This window comes from Mirounga leonina, unplaced genomic scaffold (genome assembly GCF_011800145.1).
Source record: "Mirounga leonina isolate KUSES-001 unplaced genomic scaffold, KU_Mleo_1.0 Mir_129, whole genome shotgun sequence".
NCBI classification, from domain to species: Eukaryota; Metazoa; Chordata; class Mammalia; order Carnivora; family Phocidae; genus Mirounga; species Mirounga leonina.
The window spans coordinates 25,190,593-25,204,739 of record NW_023270323.1 but is presented as its reverse complement, the minus strand read 5'-3'; the positions used below and the strand labels follow the sequence as shown (position 1 = coordinate 25,204,739).

The 14,147-nt window shown below is 37.8% G+C and overlaps 1 protein-coding gene across 5 annotated transcripts in view; it reads left to right on the top strand.

Annotated features, from left to right (window-relative positions):
• The window catches only part of RUFY3 (RUN and FYVE domain containing 3), a 78,808-nt gene that overhangs the window by 42,912 nt on the left and 21,749 nt on the right, over nucleotides 1-14,147 (top strand). For all 5 annotated transcript variants that reach the window (XM_035004849.1, XM_035004850.1, XM_035004851.1 and 2 more), the window contains 7 exons: nucleotides 5,815-5,988; nucleotides 6,792-6,909; nucleotides 7,759-7,860; nucleotides 9,348-9,471; nucleotides 10,901-10,962; nucleotides 12,172-12,237; nucleotides 13,671-13,740. In XM_035004849.1, coding sequence (XP_034860740.1) covers nucleotides 5,815-5,988; nucleotides 6,792-6,909; nucleotides 7,759-7,860; nucleotides 9,348-9,471; nucleotides 10,901-10,962; nucleotides 12,172-12,237; nucleotides 13,671-13,740 — 716 coding nt within the window. The remainder of the gene's footprint in view (nucleotides 1-5,814; nucleotides 5,989-6,791; nucleotides 6,910-7,758; nucleotides 7,861-9,347; nucleotides 9,472-10,900; nucleotides 10,963-12,171; nucleotides 12,238-13,670; nucleotides 13,741-14,147) is intronic.

The window sequence follows — 14,147 nt, the reverse complement described above, 5'->3', positions numbered from 1 at the left end:
TGTATGAATTTTAGTCATTGCACTAGAGAGATAAAATGGGGTCTTGGTCAGATGATGGGTTTGCAGAATTATTTGACTCAGTGTCTTTCTTAGCTATATGACTTTGGGTTCACTTTTGTCATCACGGTTAACTAAATGAGCCTCATTACTCTGTAAAGTTCATTAAGATTTCCTTATATGGAAATTAGCAGTCTTGAAGGGCTCTAATGAAGATCTGCGTGTTCTTGAAAGCACTTTGGTTTGAAAATCAGTTCATACAGTTATTACTGTAACTGGAGTCATTTTCGTACAGTTTCTTCGTCCACTGCTCCTGCTGCCTTCCCCACCAAGGTGCTTTGTGTCACCACCTGTCTGTTCACCAAAACTAGAAACGTAGAAGTTACTCTCCCTCACCTCGAAGTGGGCATCAGGTCCTGAAATCCGGGCATTCTGCCCCTAGCACGTCCCCCAAAGCTAATCCCCGCTTCTCCACACAGCACCGACCGCTCTCGTTCCACCCCTTTCTGTTTCTCCCCCCAGCTCTTGCATTAGACCCTTCCTTGCTCCGCAGCTTCGAGTGCGTGCACCCTTCCAATCCGCCTTCCACACGGCTGTGGGAACGGCTCCTCTAAAATTCAAATCTGTGACCTACACGTCTCATTAAAATCTTTCCTGACTTTAAGGTAAAATCCATACTCCTTAACCAAGATCCTTAGCAGTCTCTCCTTGACCTGTTTCCCTCATCTCTTCTCACAGCATTTACTGATATGCACCATAAGCTTCTGACGTGTTTTCCATTTTATTTTTCTTAGTGGGCCAAGTTCTTTCATACTTAGGTGCCTTTGCCCAAGCTATTCCTTTCATCCTGCTCCCTTCCCAGTTCTACGCCTACCCCTCCTTGTCTAATGTCTTTTTGTCCTTGGAGACCGAACTCAAAAGTCTCATCCTGTGTTACTGAAATATATGGCACCTAATGATTTCTTTTTTTTTTAAGATTTATTTTATTTATTTTAGAAAGTGTGCGAGCGGGAGATGGGGCAGAGGGAGGAGGGAGCATCCTCAAGCAGACTCCCCGCTTAGTGCAGTGCCCCTCTCGGGGCTCTATCCCAGCACCCTGAGATCATGACCTGAGTCAAAATCAAGAGTTGGCCACTTAACCGACTGAGCTTCCCAGGTGCCCCCCTAATGATATCTGTTATTAATTTTGTACTCTGCTACCTCTGAATTACTGTATTTTTGTACAAATTTTGTTCGTTTGATTTTCTGGGTATAAAATCAGATCGTGTGAGAGCAGTAATATTTGATCCACTCTTTCACAGGTTATATGCTTCTAATTTATCTTCTTTATTTGCATTCCTCCACAACCCTCAGTACAATGTTAAGTAATAGTCATGTTAATGGATATTTCTTAATTGCCTAAAAATGCTTCCGAGTGAATAAACATACTTTATAAGCTAAAAAAAAAAAAAAAAGCAGCCTTATCCTCTGAGAACTTATATCCACATACCTGCCCTTTAAATATGAAGGGAAAGGGGGTGAGTCAGATAGCTTTCTTCTGTACATGTTCCTGTAATGTCCTGTGTATACTTTTATTAGTGTTCTTATTGCAGTACATTTGCACTACTTCTCAAACTTTTCCACATCCAGGCAGAGGAGATTGTATCGGACTTACATATAGCCTGCCTGAAATTTTACATTAATATCACATGTAGTATCTTAGCCTTAAAAAATATATAAAATTTACATTTGATTCCATAGAAAAGGTATAGTTAACCTAATATAAAAACATTTTATTTGTCCTGGAATAAAATTGATCTTTGTCAAAGATGATAATGTTTATTGTGAAATTTCAAGTTTTCTCTGTAAGCTGTCCTGTTTTGTTCTTCAGATGTCTGTGTAACCCAAGTTTGATAAATAGTAAGCACTTTGATGTCAGGAACTAGGTGTTTTATCTCTGGAGTCCCAGCATTAAACATAGTATCTAATACCCAGTAGATGTTCACTATTTATTTAAAAAAAAAAATGAATGAATGAATGAATGAATGAACAAAAGTTCAGTTTTGTAATAATAGTGTTAAATGTTAGCATTGTTAAACATTTTAGATATTTTTCCCATAGAAAAAATATGACTAATGACACTGTGAAAGTCATGCATTTTTAAAAATCATTTTCTGGCCTATACAATGTAACAAAACTTTAAAAAGAAACCATCTATAGGGGTGCCTGGGTGGCTCAGTCGGTTAAGCGTCTACCTTTGGCTCAGGTCATGATCCCAGGGTCCTGGAATCAAGCCCCACATCGGGCTCCCTGCTCAGTGGGGAGTCTGCTTCTTCCTCCCCACTTGCCCTGCTTGTGCTCTCTCTCTCTCTATCAAATAAATAAACAAAATCTTAAAAAACACTTTTTATAGTTAAAAGTATAAAATATACAGGAAAGATCACATTGTAAGTGTTCAGTGCAATGAATTTTCACACACTCAACAGTTTCACATAACTAACACCCATATAAAAAAACAAAACTTCACCTGCCCCTCAGAACTCCTTCCATGCTCTCATTGTGTCACTGAAACCCTTTTTATCAGCATGTATTTGTTTTGCAAAATCATTTTATACTTGAGTGTGATTTAAGACAAGTAACCGATTGAATAGAGTATTTGTTATTCCCATGACAAGTTAGTGATTTAGTGATCATTACTACTAGCCTACATTACAAAATGTAAAAAATAATTCATTTTAAGTACTATTTTCAGTAGTTTGCTTTAGTACTAACTAGAAAAAAGTAATTAAAATTATTTGTAATGCCCATACACTTGTATACTATTCAACACAAAAATTTTGATAATAAGCATTAAGTAATAATCATTTTAGCTTTTGCATTAAATAATTAATGAGCAGTAAATTCTTTTGAGCTTTTATGCCTAATTCTCAAATTACCCTGATTTTTGTTTGACCTTCTTTTGTTTGTTTAGAGTAGTAATTCTCAATGGGGAGGGAGCCCGATTTTGTCTCCCAGGGGACAGGCATTTGGCAGTATCTGGAGACATTCTTGGTTGTCACAACTGGAGAGTGCTACTGACACCTAGTGGGTAAAGGTCTGGTTGCTGCTAAACTTAATTCACAGAACAGCCCCCCACAAAAAAGAATTATCTGGCTCAAAATGTCAATAGTACTGAAGTTGAGAGCAATATTTTCTAAAGAATGAGTAGATTGTGTTTGATTTAGATTAGTTCAAACAGGTTATAGCACCATACTAATAATGTACAAGTTATTAGGACTTTAATTTCCCTAGGCATTAGCTCATCTTTCTGTGTAGTTTATTCACCAGACCCCAAACAGATGTCTTGAACATTTGCTAATGATTATAAGAAGAATGAGATGAGACAATGTAGAAGTATAAATCTATCACCACTTCTGGCAAAAGTCTCAAATCCAGCTCTCTTAATAACATTTTCTTGCCATCTGTTGGGAGGCGTTAAATAGAGAATCTAGTTGCTCTCCACAAACATTCATGCATACTCCCACACCTCTATGCCATTCGTTTCTTCCAGTGATTATGGAAGGTTAGAAACACTGGAGTGCAGGGTGCCCAAGTGATATAATCGGTTAAGTGTCCAACTCTTCATTTCTGGTCAGACCATGATCTCAGGGTCGTGAGATGGAGCCCTGCCTCAAGCTCTACGCTCAGCGCAGAGTCTGCTTAAGATTCTCTCTCTCCCTCTGCCCCTCCCCCTGCTCACTTGCACTTTCTCTCTCTCTCTAAAATAAATAAGTCTTAGAAACACTGGAGTGCACATAAATGCCAGTAACAAAGTTGGAAATTAATATCTAATAAAGTTGTTTTTCGTGGCTGTTTCTTAGGAAGTAGATTTTTGTGTATTTCAGTGTCATCTTGCGAGCTTGTTCTGGTCTTGACAAGTTGACCTGCCCTGAGCAAAGAGTCACATTTGAGGCATAGTCTTAAAACATTTGTTGTGCGGTGGCGCCTGGGTGGCTCAGTTGTTGAACGTCTGCCTTCGGCTCAGGTCATGATCCCAGGGTCCTGGGATCGAGCCCCGCATCGGGCTCCCTGCTCAGTGGGAAGCCTGCTTCTCCCTCTCCCACTCCCCCTGCTTGTGTTCCCTCTCTCGCTGTGTCTCTCTCTGTCAAATAAATAAACAAAATCTTTAAAAAAAAAAAAAAATTTGTTGTGCAAGAAAGAATTAATGACAATATACACCAATTCTGACTTTATAATATAAAATATTGCTCTAAAAGTATTAGAGAACACAACAAACCAAGATTTGTATAGTTGGAATTATAAATCTACAAGTCTGTAAACTTAATGAAAATTAGCTTAGAATTTGGCATTTGATTCTACTTATTTAGATGTGAAAGTAGATACAAATGAAAACATTACATGAAGAAAATTAAGGCCAATTTGAATAAAATAATCTCTGTTTTATGTTGTAGCTTTTTTATATTATGGGAGTATGGATTTTATTAGTATTTTTTTGTTATCCTAAGAAGAAGTAAAATAGTTCATAGATGTCTAGGCCTTTTCCAGTCTTTTTTTTTTTTTTAAGATTTATTTGTCAGAGAGGGAGGGAGCACGAGCAGGGGGAGGGGCAGGCAGAGGGAGAAGCAGGCTCCCCACTGAGCAAGGAGCCCGATGCGGGACTCAATCCCAGGGTCCTGGGATCATGACCTGAGCCGAAGGCAGCCATTTAACCAATTGAGCCACCCAGGCGTCCCGCCTTTTCTAGTTTTTAAAGAATATGATATATTTGATGTTTGAGAGGATGCATTAGCTTTCATGTCAGATCTAGGTCCAAATTCTGCCATTTATGAACTCTTCGGCCTTGGATCTGAAAACTCTATTGGCCTGCTTTACCACCGTAAAAGAAGGGATAATACTTAATGATAGAGTCACAAGAATTAAATAAGATAGTAAAAGAATGGCCAACAGGAGGGAAGGATAAATATTATTTGGAGTCATTGGTTCATTTGTAAGTGGATTATAGTGGTCAAGAGCAGAGGTTTTGGAGTCAGTGAACCAGGGTTTAGACTCTGCCTTTGTTGTCTCTTACTGCCGACAAGGAGGGATTGAAATCGTAACTGCCAGAAGCAGCCCACACAGTCCCTGGCACAGGCTAGGCACCAGCAAGTGGAAGTCGTGAGTGCCTGGAATGTTCTGAGTTCTGTCAGATAAAATGTGGTACTTAGTCCCTTAAGAAGTTTATCACACTGCATGCTGAGTCTTAAAAATTGGGGAGCTAATACTGTTAATTATTTTTAGTTTACTTAATAATGCTTAGTTTAAATAATGCTAATCAGCATAAGTAGTAATACTAATAATGTGAATAGTATATTTGGAACAAAGTTTAAGTACTTTTGTTTTCCTACCTTGGCTGTCATTTTCAGAGCGCTTCACAAACTGTGGAGAATGAGGGGCCAGGGCCAGAGAGGAATCACGGAGACCAGTGTGAATGCTGTGCAGTAGTGGGCTATGATGAGCCCCAAGTTAGGGTGGGGGCAGGGGTGGTGGTGAGAACATTAAGACTGTACTCAAGGCTTGCAATTTGATAAAATAAGCAGCTTCACTGTTGCACCAACAATATTCCTAAGGGAAATTGGCATCTTTTTTTTTTTTTTTTTTTTAACAGCGAGTACTTGGCAGAGAATATAAAACCTAACAATATAGTTTGGTGCCACTGTCTTCATTCTTAGCAAGATACCAGCAGCCCTACCAAGCATTGCTTTTGCACCTTCGATGCTAATGTCAACACAGTGGCATGCTGAATTTTTAAATGTGCTGTTTCTGGTAACCATGGTCCGTCCTCTCCCTCTTTGACTGTAGATCCTAATTATCTCATGGCTAACGAACGCATGAACCTGATGAACATGGCCAAGCTGAGTATCAAGGGCTTGATTGAATCTGCTCTGAACCTGGGGAGAACTCTGGACTCAGACTACGCACCCCTCCAGCAGTTCTTCGTGGTGATGGAGCACTGCCTGAAACACGGCTTGAAGGGTAGGCCGTGGCCCCAGGATGCAGATGTGCACGCAGCTATATTCTGGCAATACATGCTCAAGAGGAAAAGCGGTCATTATGGAGCCAAAGAATAAGAGGCTTGAATTAGTAATACTAACCTATTGGAATGCCCCCTATATGGACACAGGGATGTGGTTGAATTAAAGGGCATACAGGGCTTACAAAACACTGGTTACTAAATGCTAGAGCTGGAACAGACATTACTGTCTAATACGGTCCTTCTGTTTGACAGGTGGAAACAAGGCCTAGAATGGGAGGTAACTTGCCCAAGGTCACACAGTGGACTCTTGGCTGTTGTGCTCTTCCACTTAACCATAAGCTTTTGAGGGCAGGACCTGGTCTTGTTCTCCTTGCTTCCTATCCTTCTCCCTCCCCAGTATCTAATAGCCTGTATTTCCTTTGGAAAAGAATACGTAATCCAGAAACAGGCTATTAGATTTGAATCAAAGCAGTTGATTCGTGGCAATTAGTGGTCCTCACTAATACCATGCAGCTTTAAGTACTGTATTCTTAAAATGTTTTATTATATCATAGAGCTAGTTATAAGTTCTTCCTGAAAGAGGAAGGACTGAGTCTTGGGAAGTGGGAGATTTTTGATTGTCACAAAATGTTACCTGTTCTGAAAGCATGAATAGTTTTAGAACTGTCTGATAATTTAGGTCTAGTTCCCTGAGAAAAAGGAATGAACAGATGAGAGAGAAGTGTGTGTATGTGTTTATGTTTTGAGGGCATGTTTATGTTGTAAAGAATATTGAAATACTGTTTTGTTTTTATCACCTTAGCTAAGAAAACTTTCCTTGGACAAAATAAATCCTTCTGGGGGCCTCTAGAATTGGTAGAAAAGCTTGTTCCAGAAGCTGCAGAGATAACAGCAAGTGTTAAAGATCTTCCAGGACTTAAGTAAGTTTAAGGTTGAATTCTGTTAGGAAAACATTCTTACTGATTATCTCCTTGAAGACTAAAGATAATGATGACCATAATAATTTATTTCATAACAATCCAAAAAGAATACTCTATTTATGAATCGGCACTGTTGTGAGAGAACTGCTAATATAGAATATTAAGAGAAGCGTGCCTGTGAGGGATAATTGTTCTTAATTTTAAAGAGGTTATATTCATATTAAAAGACCAAACATTTTCTTCTTTTTTAAAGCACTTGTGGGAATCAGTTCAAGTCTCAAGAAATTAGATCTAAGGAGGGATCGTGCTAGACATGACTGAGAAAAAGAATGTGTTCAATGCAGTTTGAGAGCCAAGATTAAAACAGTTGTCAAGTGAACCTCAGCAACAGACACCAGGAACCTGCCTCAGAACTGGAAAAAGCGTAGTAACCATCTTCCCAAATTAGACTCGTTTAACTTTAATCAGATAGAGGCCTAAATGGACTGTGTCCACATTACTAGTATTTGGGTACTTACATGATCCACACTAAGTCTGAGGATTTACCAATGCTAATGTGATGGAACATTTTCAGTTGGGCCTCCCAGAGGTTTTGTCTTCAAATTGTAGTCTCATTCGGTAATTCTTCACAAGAGCACTTGTTCCAAACCCACCCCTCCCAGACCCACGAGCCCCTTCATCCCACCAGCCCACACAGAATTCCTCACATAGGAATGAGGTGGAAGAGGTTGTAAGGAGCACCTCAGTGTGCATGTTATACTGGGGACTATTAGCAAGAGTAAGTGAATCTGTCCCACAGTGGCCCCCAGCTCTGCTACTTTGAGTTGTTTGGTTCCTGTGTTTCTGTAGGACACCAGTAGGCAGAGGAAGAGCCTGGCTTCGTTTGGCATTAATGCAAAAGAAACTCTCAGAATATATGAAAGCTTTGATCAATAAGAAGGAACTTCTCAGGTATGAACACCTTGTTAAACTTTGTTCTTTTCTTGCTATGTTCTACATTGTATGAGGTTGAATCAGAAATTTGCCATTTTCGCAGATGAAAAGCAGTTGATTCGTGGCAATTTCATGTAGTTCAACTTAATACCTTCTCCCACACCTCACACACACCTATTCAAGAATAGATGTTTATTTGTTACATATGTTTAGTCTGTCACTGTGGCATATACACAGGGCAGGCCAAAATGTAATACCCCCCAAAAAACAGGAAAGGCTTTTGACACCTTAGCATGAACCCAGACCCAATAAGACAGGAAGCTGACATGTAACATGAAATTTAAAAACAACATACACAAAAAACTTTCCAGGTGGATTATAGATACAAACGGGAAAGAGAAAACAGTAAAACTTTTAGAAAAAAATATAAGGTAGACAAAAATTTCTTAAACAAGACATAAGAAGCTCTACCCCTAAAGGAAAAAATGGATACATTGGTCTACATTAAAATGAAGAACTTCATTCATCAAGAAACAAGGTTAAAAGGCAACCTGTAGAGTAAAAGGAGATATTTGTAATATATATATTCAACAAGTGATGCATATTCAGGGTATGTGAAGAACTCCTTCAGTCCAGTAAGAAAAAGACAAGTAAATGTAAAAATGAGTTAAGGATTTGAACAGGCATTTCACAAGAGAAAATCAAAATGGCTAGTAAACATAAAAAAGAGGGCTCCTGGCTGGCTCAGTCAGTAGAGCATGAGACTCTTGATCTCCCAGTCCTGACTTCAGTCCCACATTGGATGTAGAGCTTACTTTATAAATATATATAGGGGTGCCTGGGTGCCTCAGTTGGTTAAGTTGTCTGACTGTTGGTTTTGGCTCAGGCCATGATCTCAGGGTTGTGGGCTGGAGTCCCACCTCAGGCTCCACGCTCAGCAGGGAGTCTGCTTGAGGATTTCCTCCCTCTGCCCCTCTCCTCACTCATAAGCACACATTTTCTCTCTCTCTCTCTCAAATAAATAAATACATCTTTAAATTATATATATATATATATATATACACACATAAATATGTACGTAGATTCACTAGCTGCCATGTAAATACAAATTAGAATAACAGTGTGGTACCACTACACACCCACCTATAAATAAAGCAGATCTGAGGCAAATTTTGAAAAACAGACCAATTTTTTAAAGATGCTTTAAGATTGAAAAATTATCCCTTGCATCTCAGATACAAATATGTGGGGAAAGCATAAGTAATCACTTCAGTGAAAATACCATTCTGGTCACTTTTCTTTCAGCTGGACTATTATCTAGAGTCTATTCATGTACTTATTATCTAAAATAAACTATCCAAGCCATCTTTTTTTTTTTTTAACTTTTTTGCTATTATCATAGTACCCATATTCAACTATGAGGCCAGCATTTTCTGCTTGTCTTGAGATTACATCATTGGATTCTTGAGGTTTTATTATTGGCATTACGTGAATTTCTCTTACAGCGAATTCTATGAACCCAATGCCCTCATGATGGAAGAAGAAGGAGCCATAATCGCTGGTCTCCTGGTGGGTCTGAATGTCATTGATGCCAATTTCTGTATGAAAGGAGAAGACTTGGACTCTCAGGTATGCAAAAGATGCTCAGTTACCAAGTGGGTCACTCTGAGTTCTATTATCTCAGAATTTGGATGGATCAGATTATACCAACCAAATTAAGGGAAATTCTGTGAGTCATAAATGGGATTTTTAAATTTTTGATGTGAATATAAACAGTATCTTTGTTTTTCCTTCTAATTTGACTCATTTATGTATTATGAATGTTTTTCAAATTCTTATCTTGACTGTAATCGCTGTTTAAAATATTTTGTACAGACTGGGGTGCCTGCGTGGCTCAGTCAGTTAAGCATCTACCTTCGGCTCAGGTCATGATCCCAGGGTCCTGGTCAAGCCCCACATCAGGCTCCCTGCTCAACAGGAAGCCTGCTTCTCCCTCTCCCACTCCCTCTGCTTGTGTTCCATCTCTCTCGCTGTCTCTCTCTCTCTCTCTCTGTCAAATAAATAAATAAAATCTTTAAAAAATAATAAAATAAAATAAAAATAAAATATTTTGTACAGACTAAAATACACACACACAAGCTAAAATATATACACGGCCTTGGTAGTTACAAATACAGACTGAAGCCAAACTGTTTAGGTTCAAATTCTGCTTCTTTATTTTTTAGCTGAATAAATTTTGTAGTTAGTTTCTTGATGCTTCACATTTCTTAGCTGTAATACAGGGACAAAAAAAGAATATCTCTATTTCATAGATTTATAGTGTGGAATAAAAGAGTTAGTACATGTGATGCACCTTGTGCAGAGCCTGAAACATAATTAATTGCTCAATAAATAAAGCTTTCACTTTCACATGATTCTTTCTCACCCGTTCTCTATGAAATTCTACAGCAAATTTCTGTTACTTTTTACTCTGAGAAAATGGGAAAGGAAGTAGGATATTTTGACCTGGATTTTAAAAAAGAAATAAGCTGAAAAATAAAAGCAGTCCTGAAAAATTTAGACATAGTGCATCAATGAGAATTTGGAAGAATAAATACCAAAATGTTACAGTGGTGGTTGGGACTATAGGTATTTTGTATTACTTCCTTTTACTTATTTGTATTTTCTGAAACTTTTTTAAGGAAATGTGCGTTCTTTTTGTAATTAGAATTTTTAAAACATTATTCCCAAAAGTGAATAGGGTTCAGTAGCAGAATACTTGAGAGAAACAAAAGAGAAAGAAACTTTAAGCCTTAAATTTATAATAAGTGTTCTATTGACTTTCTTAGAGTCTTGTGTTGACTTGCATGACCTGGTCTTCTGGTCCTGTTGCCTTAATCTCGATTCTTTACTTACTTTCAACCCCTTTTCAAGTTCTTGATTACATTACGTTTTCATCAAAAGTTTCAAATAATGGCTATGACTTTATTACTGTTTAGAATGCCCAGAAAGAGACATTATATTATGCCTTGGAAAAAGTATCTAATTTTATATTAAATTCTGAAAATTCTCTCTGTAGGTTGGAGTTATAGATTTTTCAATGTATCTCAAGGATGGGAACAGCAGTAAAGGTAGTGAAGGGTATGTACAGAGAAAATCAAGTTTCTTTTTTCTTTAATGTTCTTTGATAGCATTTAAAGTTTACAACAGTAGTGCTTTAACAGACTTGCTGAAAGAATTTCTGATGATAATAGTTTTAATAGAGTCTTGTCAAAAAGAGCTGACTCTTGTGCCTCCTAAACCCTAAAAGAGGTTGTAGTTAAGTGATTTTCCTACGGTGTGGTTCAGTGGCTAACAAAGTAAAGGGGCTTAGAAAGGAATTCAGTGCTCCATCTCTTGAAGTAGTGTTGGAAAACATGGTCTTCTTGATCAGGAGGATTGCCCTCTCGGTTTTGTTAGAATGTGCAATATGAAACATGCATTATGGACTTACATGAAATGTTGACATTAGGAGTAACAGAGTGGGGAGTATATGGGAACTCTGCACTACTGTTTTAAGTCTTGTAAATCTAAAATCATTTCAAAAAAGTTCTTAAAATATCCATATGGTCCTTAGAAATTAAACACCAGAAGAGTACTACCTAATACCCTTTATAAATTTAGCAGTTGAAAGCACAATTAAGCTGAAGTTCTTAACTTTGGACATTGAGCCAAGACTATATTGTTTTTTCTTTAAGTGTAGTGCTAGAGGTATGTGGCCTTGATTTGACTTTAATTGAAAAGTCTGGCTTTTTAACTTGCCTGTTACAAATTAGCTGGTTCCAGAAGTGAACCTCCTGTTTCCCCTCTTTTATTTTCTCACATAACAATAAACACTTGATCTTTATGAAAGCTTTTTATACCAATTACTTTGAAATAAAATTAACATTGAAAGGCAAAATTATAGCCTTTGGGAAGAACTATTATTATACCAAAATCAGTTTAATTCAATTCCTATGACAAATGGAAAATTGTTGTTATAAGTAGGACCGGCAAAGCTAAAAAGGTTATCAATTGTGAGAAGAAAATTTTTATTTTTTTAAATGCCTCTGATAGAATGTAATGTTATACCTATAACCTAAGTTATTAAGGTATGTAAGCTATAATAAAGGCTTTTTAATGTGGGGAATTTAAGTATCTGAGTCATTCTTCTTGGAGACATTATACATCAGGTCTATCTTTTGATTCAGTGTATCTGTGCTACGGTTTTTCTTTCTATGTTATATGAAAAGATTGGGGAAGGGAGGATCTTGGTACTTCTAATGTTACTTATTTTATTTCTATTCCCCACTCCACCCCACCCCACCCCAGAGATGGCCAGATTACTGCAATTCTGGATCAGAAGAACTATGTAGAAGAACTCAACAGACATCTAAAGTAAAGAATGAATAAATACTTTTACTTTCCTGGGGATTTTGTTGTGAAGGAAAGGAAGAGTAAATTGATGAGCCATGAGGATAAATTCAGGCGATACTCAACAAAAATACATAGAATTCCTGCTTGCCAGGCACTGAGCTAGGCACTAAATTAAATGTCATTTAACTATTTTGGTGACCTTTAGTGAAAGGCAGTATAAGATTAGTAAGTAATTACAACTCTAGTGATTAAGTATATAAGAATTCTTAAACATGTGACATACGCAGTTGAAAGTGGCAGCCCTCTTGGTTCAGTAGATCCAACCACATATTTCAAGACCAATTGTGGGCAAACCACTCATTGCCTTAGTACCTTTAGATTAGTTGTATCATGTTGGTCCGTTGCATTTTTCATTTATACATTGAATTGATAATATTAACTTACCCTCTCTTCACCGTCACTATCATTAATTTACCAAATACTCACTATTTTTCAGAACTGTCCAGAACATGAAACGGTCTATTGGTATTCTCAAGTACATTGACGTTCTTGTTATGCTAAAGACTGTCAAATAATTCTGAAAAATTAATACATTGATTATTATTTTTTCATAATTCTCTTATAAAGATAATTTAAGTAAGACCTATAATATGATTATACCAGTATCAGTATAAATTTTGAATAGTCTTGGGGCGCCTGGGTGGCTCAGTTGTTAAGCATCTGCCTTCAGCTCAGGTCATAATCCCAGAGTCCTGGGATCGAGCCCCATATCAGGCTCCTGCTCAGTGGGGAGCCTGCTTCTCCCTCTCCCACTCCCCCTACTCGTGTTCCCTGTCTCACTGTGTCTCTCTCTGTCAAATAAATAAATAAATAAATAAATTTTGAATAGCCTTGGTTTCAGCTAGAAAATTCAAGAACAATTGAAGTATATTTCCTCTGGGGACCAAGAACTAATAATGACTACACTGAATTATGGAGATGTTAGTCAAGCGAAAGTACACTTACATTTGATAGTGAAATAGAAACATGACAGTTACTGACTCTTTTCATGCCTCAGTTTCTTTATCTATATTTAGGGATACCTACTGCATAGGGTTGTTGAAAGGAGTAAATGAAATAATGCAAATAAAATAATTTAGAAAAGTGCTTGGTGTGTGGCAAGCACTTAATTCGGGTAGCTGATTATTACATATAAGTAAACTTTAAAGTTGACAGTGCAGTGGATCCGCTCTTTTATTTCATCCAACAAGTGCTTAGTAAGTACAGAGTTCAGTGCCAAGGGTACAACAGGTAAGATCCACAGCCACTTGTGAACTGTCTTAGAGCCTGCAAGTCTACCATGAATTGTGGACATTAGACGATGGATGATACCTGTGATGGATGTTTACATAGGTAGTATAGGATGTTGTTCTGTTTTTCAAGAGAAACCATTATCTTTTTTCTTCTCTTTTTAGTGCTACAGTAAACAATCTTCAGGCAAAAGTGGATGCATTAGAAAAATCCAACACTAAACTGACAGAGGAGGTATGTGTTTTGGATATTCTTTGATTGACATACAGTTTAGTGGGCACTAGTGGAAGCAAATAGCTTGGTGCTCATCACTTGTTCATTCAACAGACATTGATTTGGGTTCTGCTGATGTGCTAGAGCTAGACAGAGATTTCTGTGTGCATTGGCTTATGTGTGCCAGATTGGCAAGCTCCCACCCTCACGGGCCTTATTTTCTCCTTGGGGAGGTAGGGTAGATAATTTAAAGAGCATTGTCGGAAGGCCAGCAATCCCTGATTGCAGGTCATGCTGCTTACAAGTCATGCGCTTCTGAGTAAGTGAGTCACTTGACCGCCAAGAGGCCCGGTTCCCTGCCTGGCAGTTGAGGGTGTTTGTACTTCTCCTTTCAGCCTTAGAGTTACTCTGAAGATCACAGAATATAT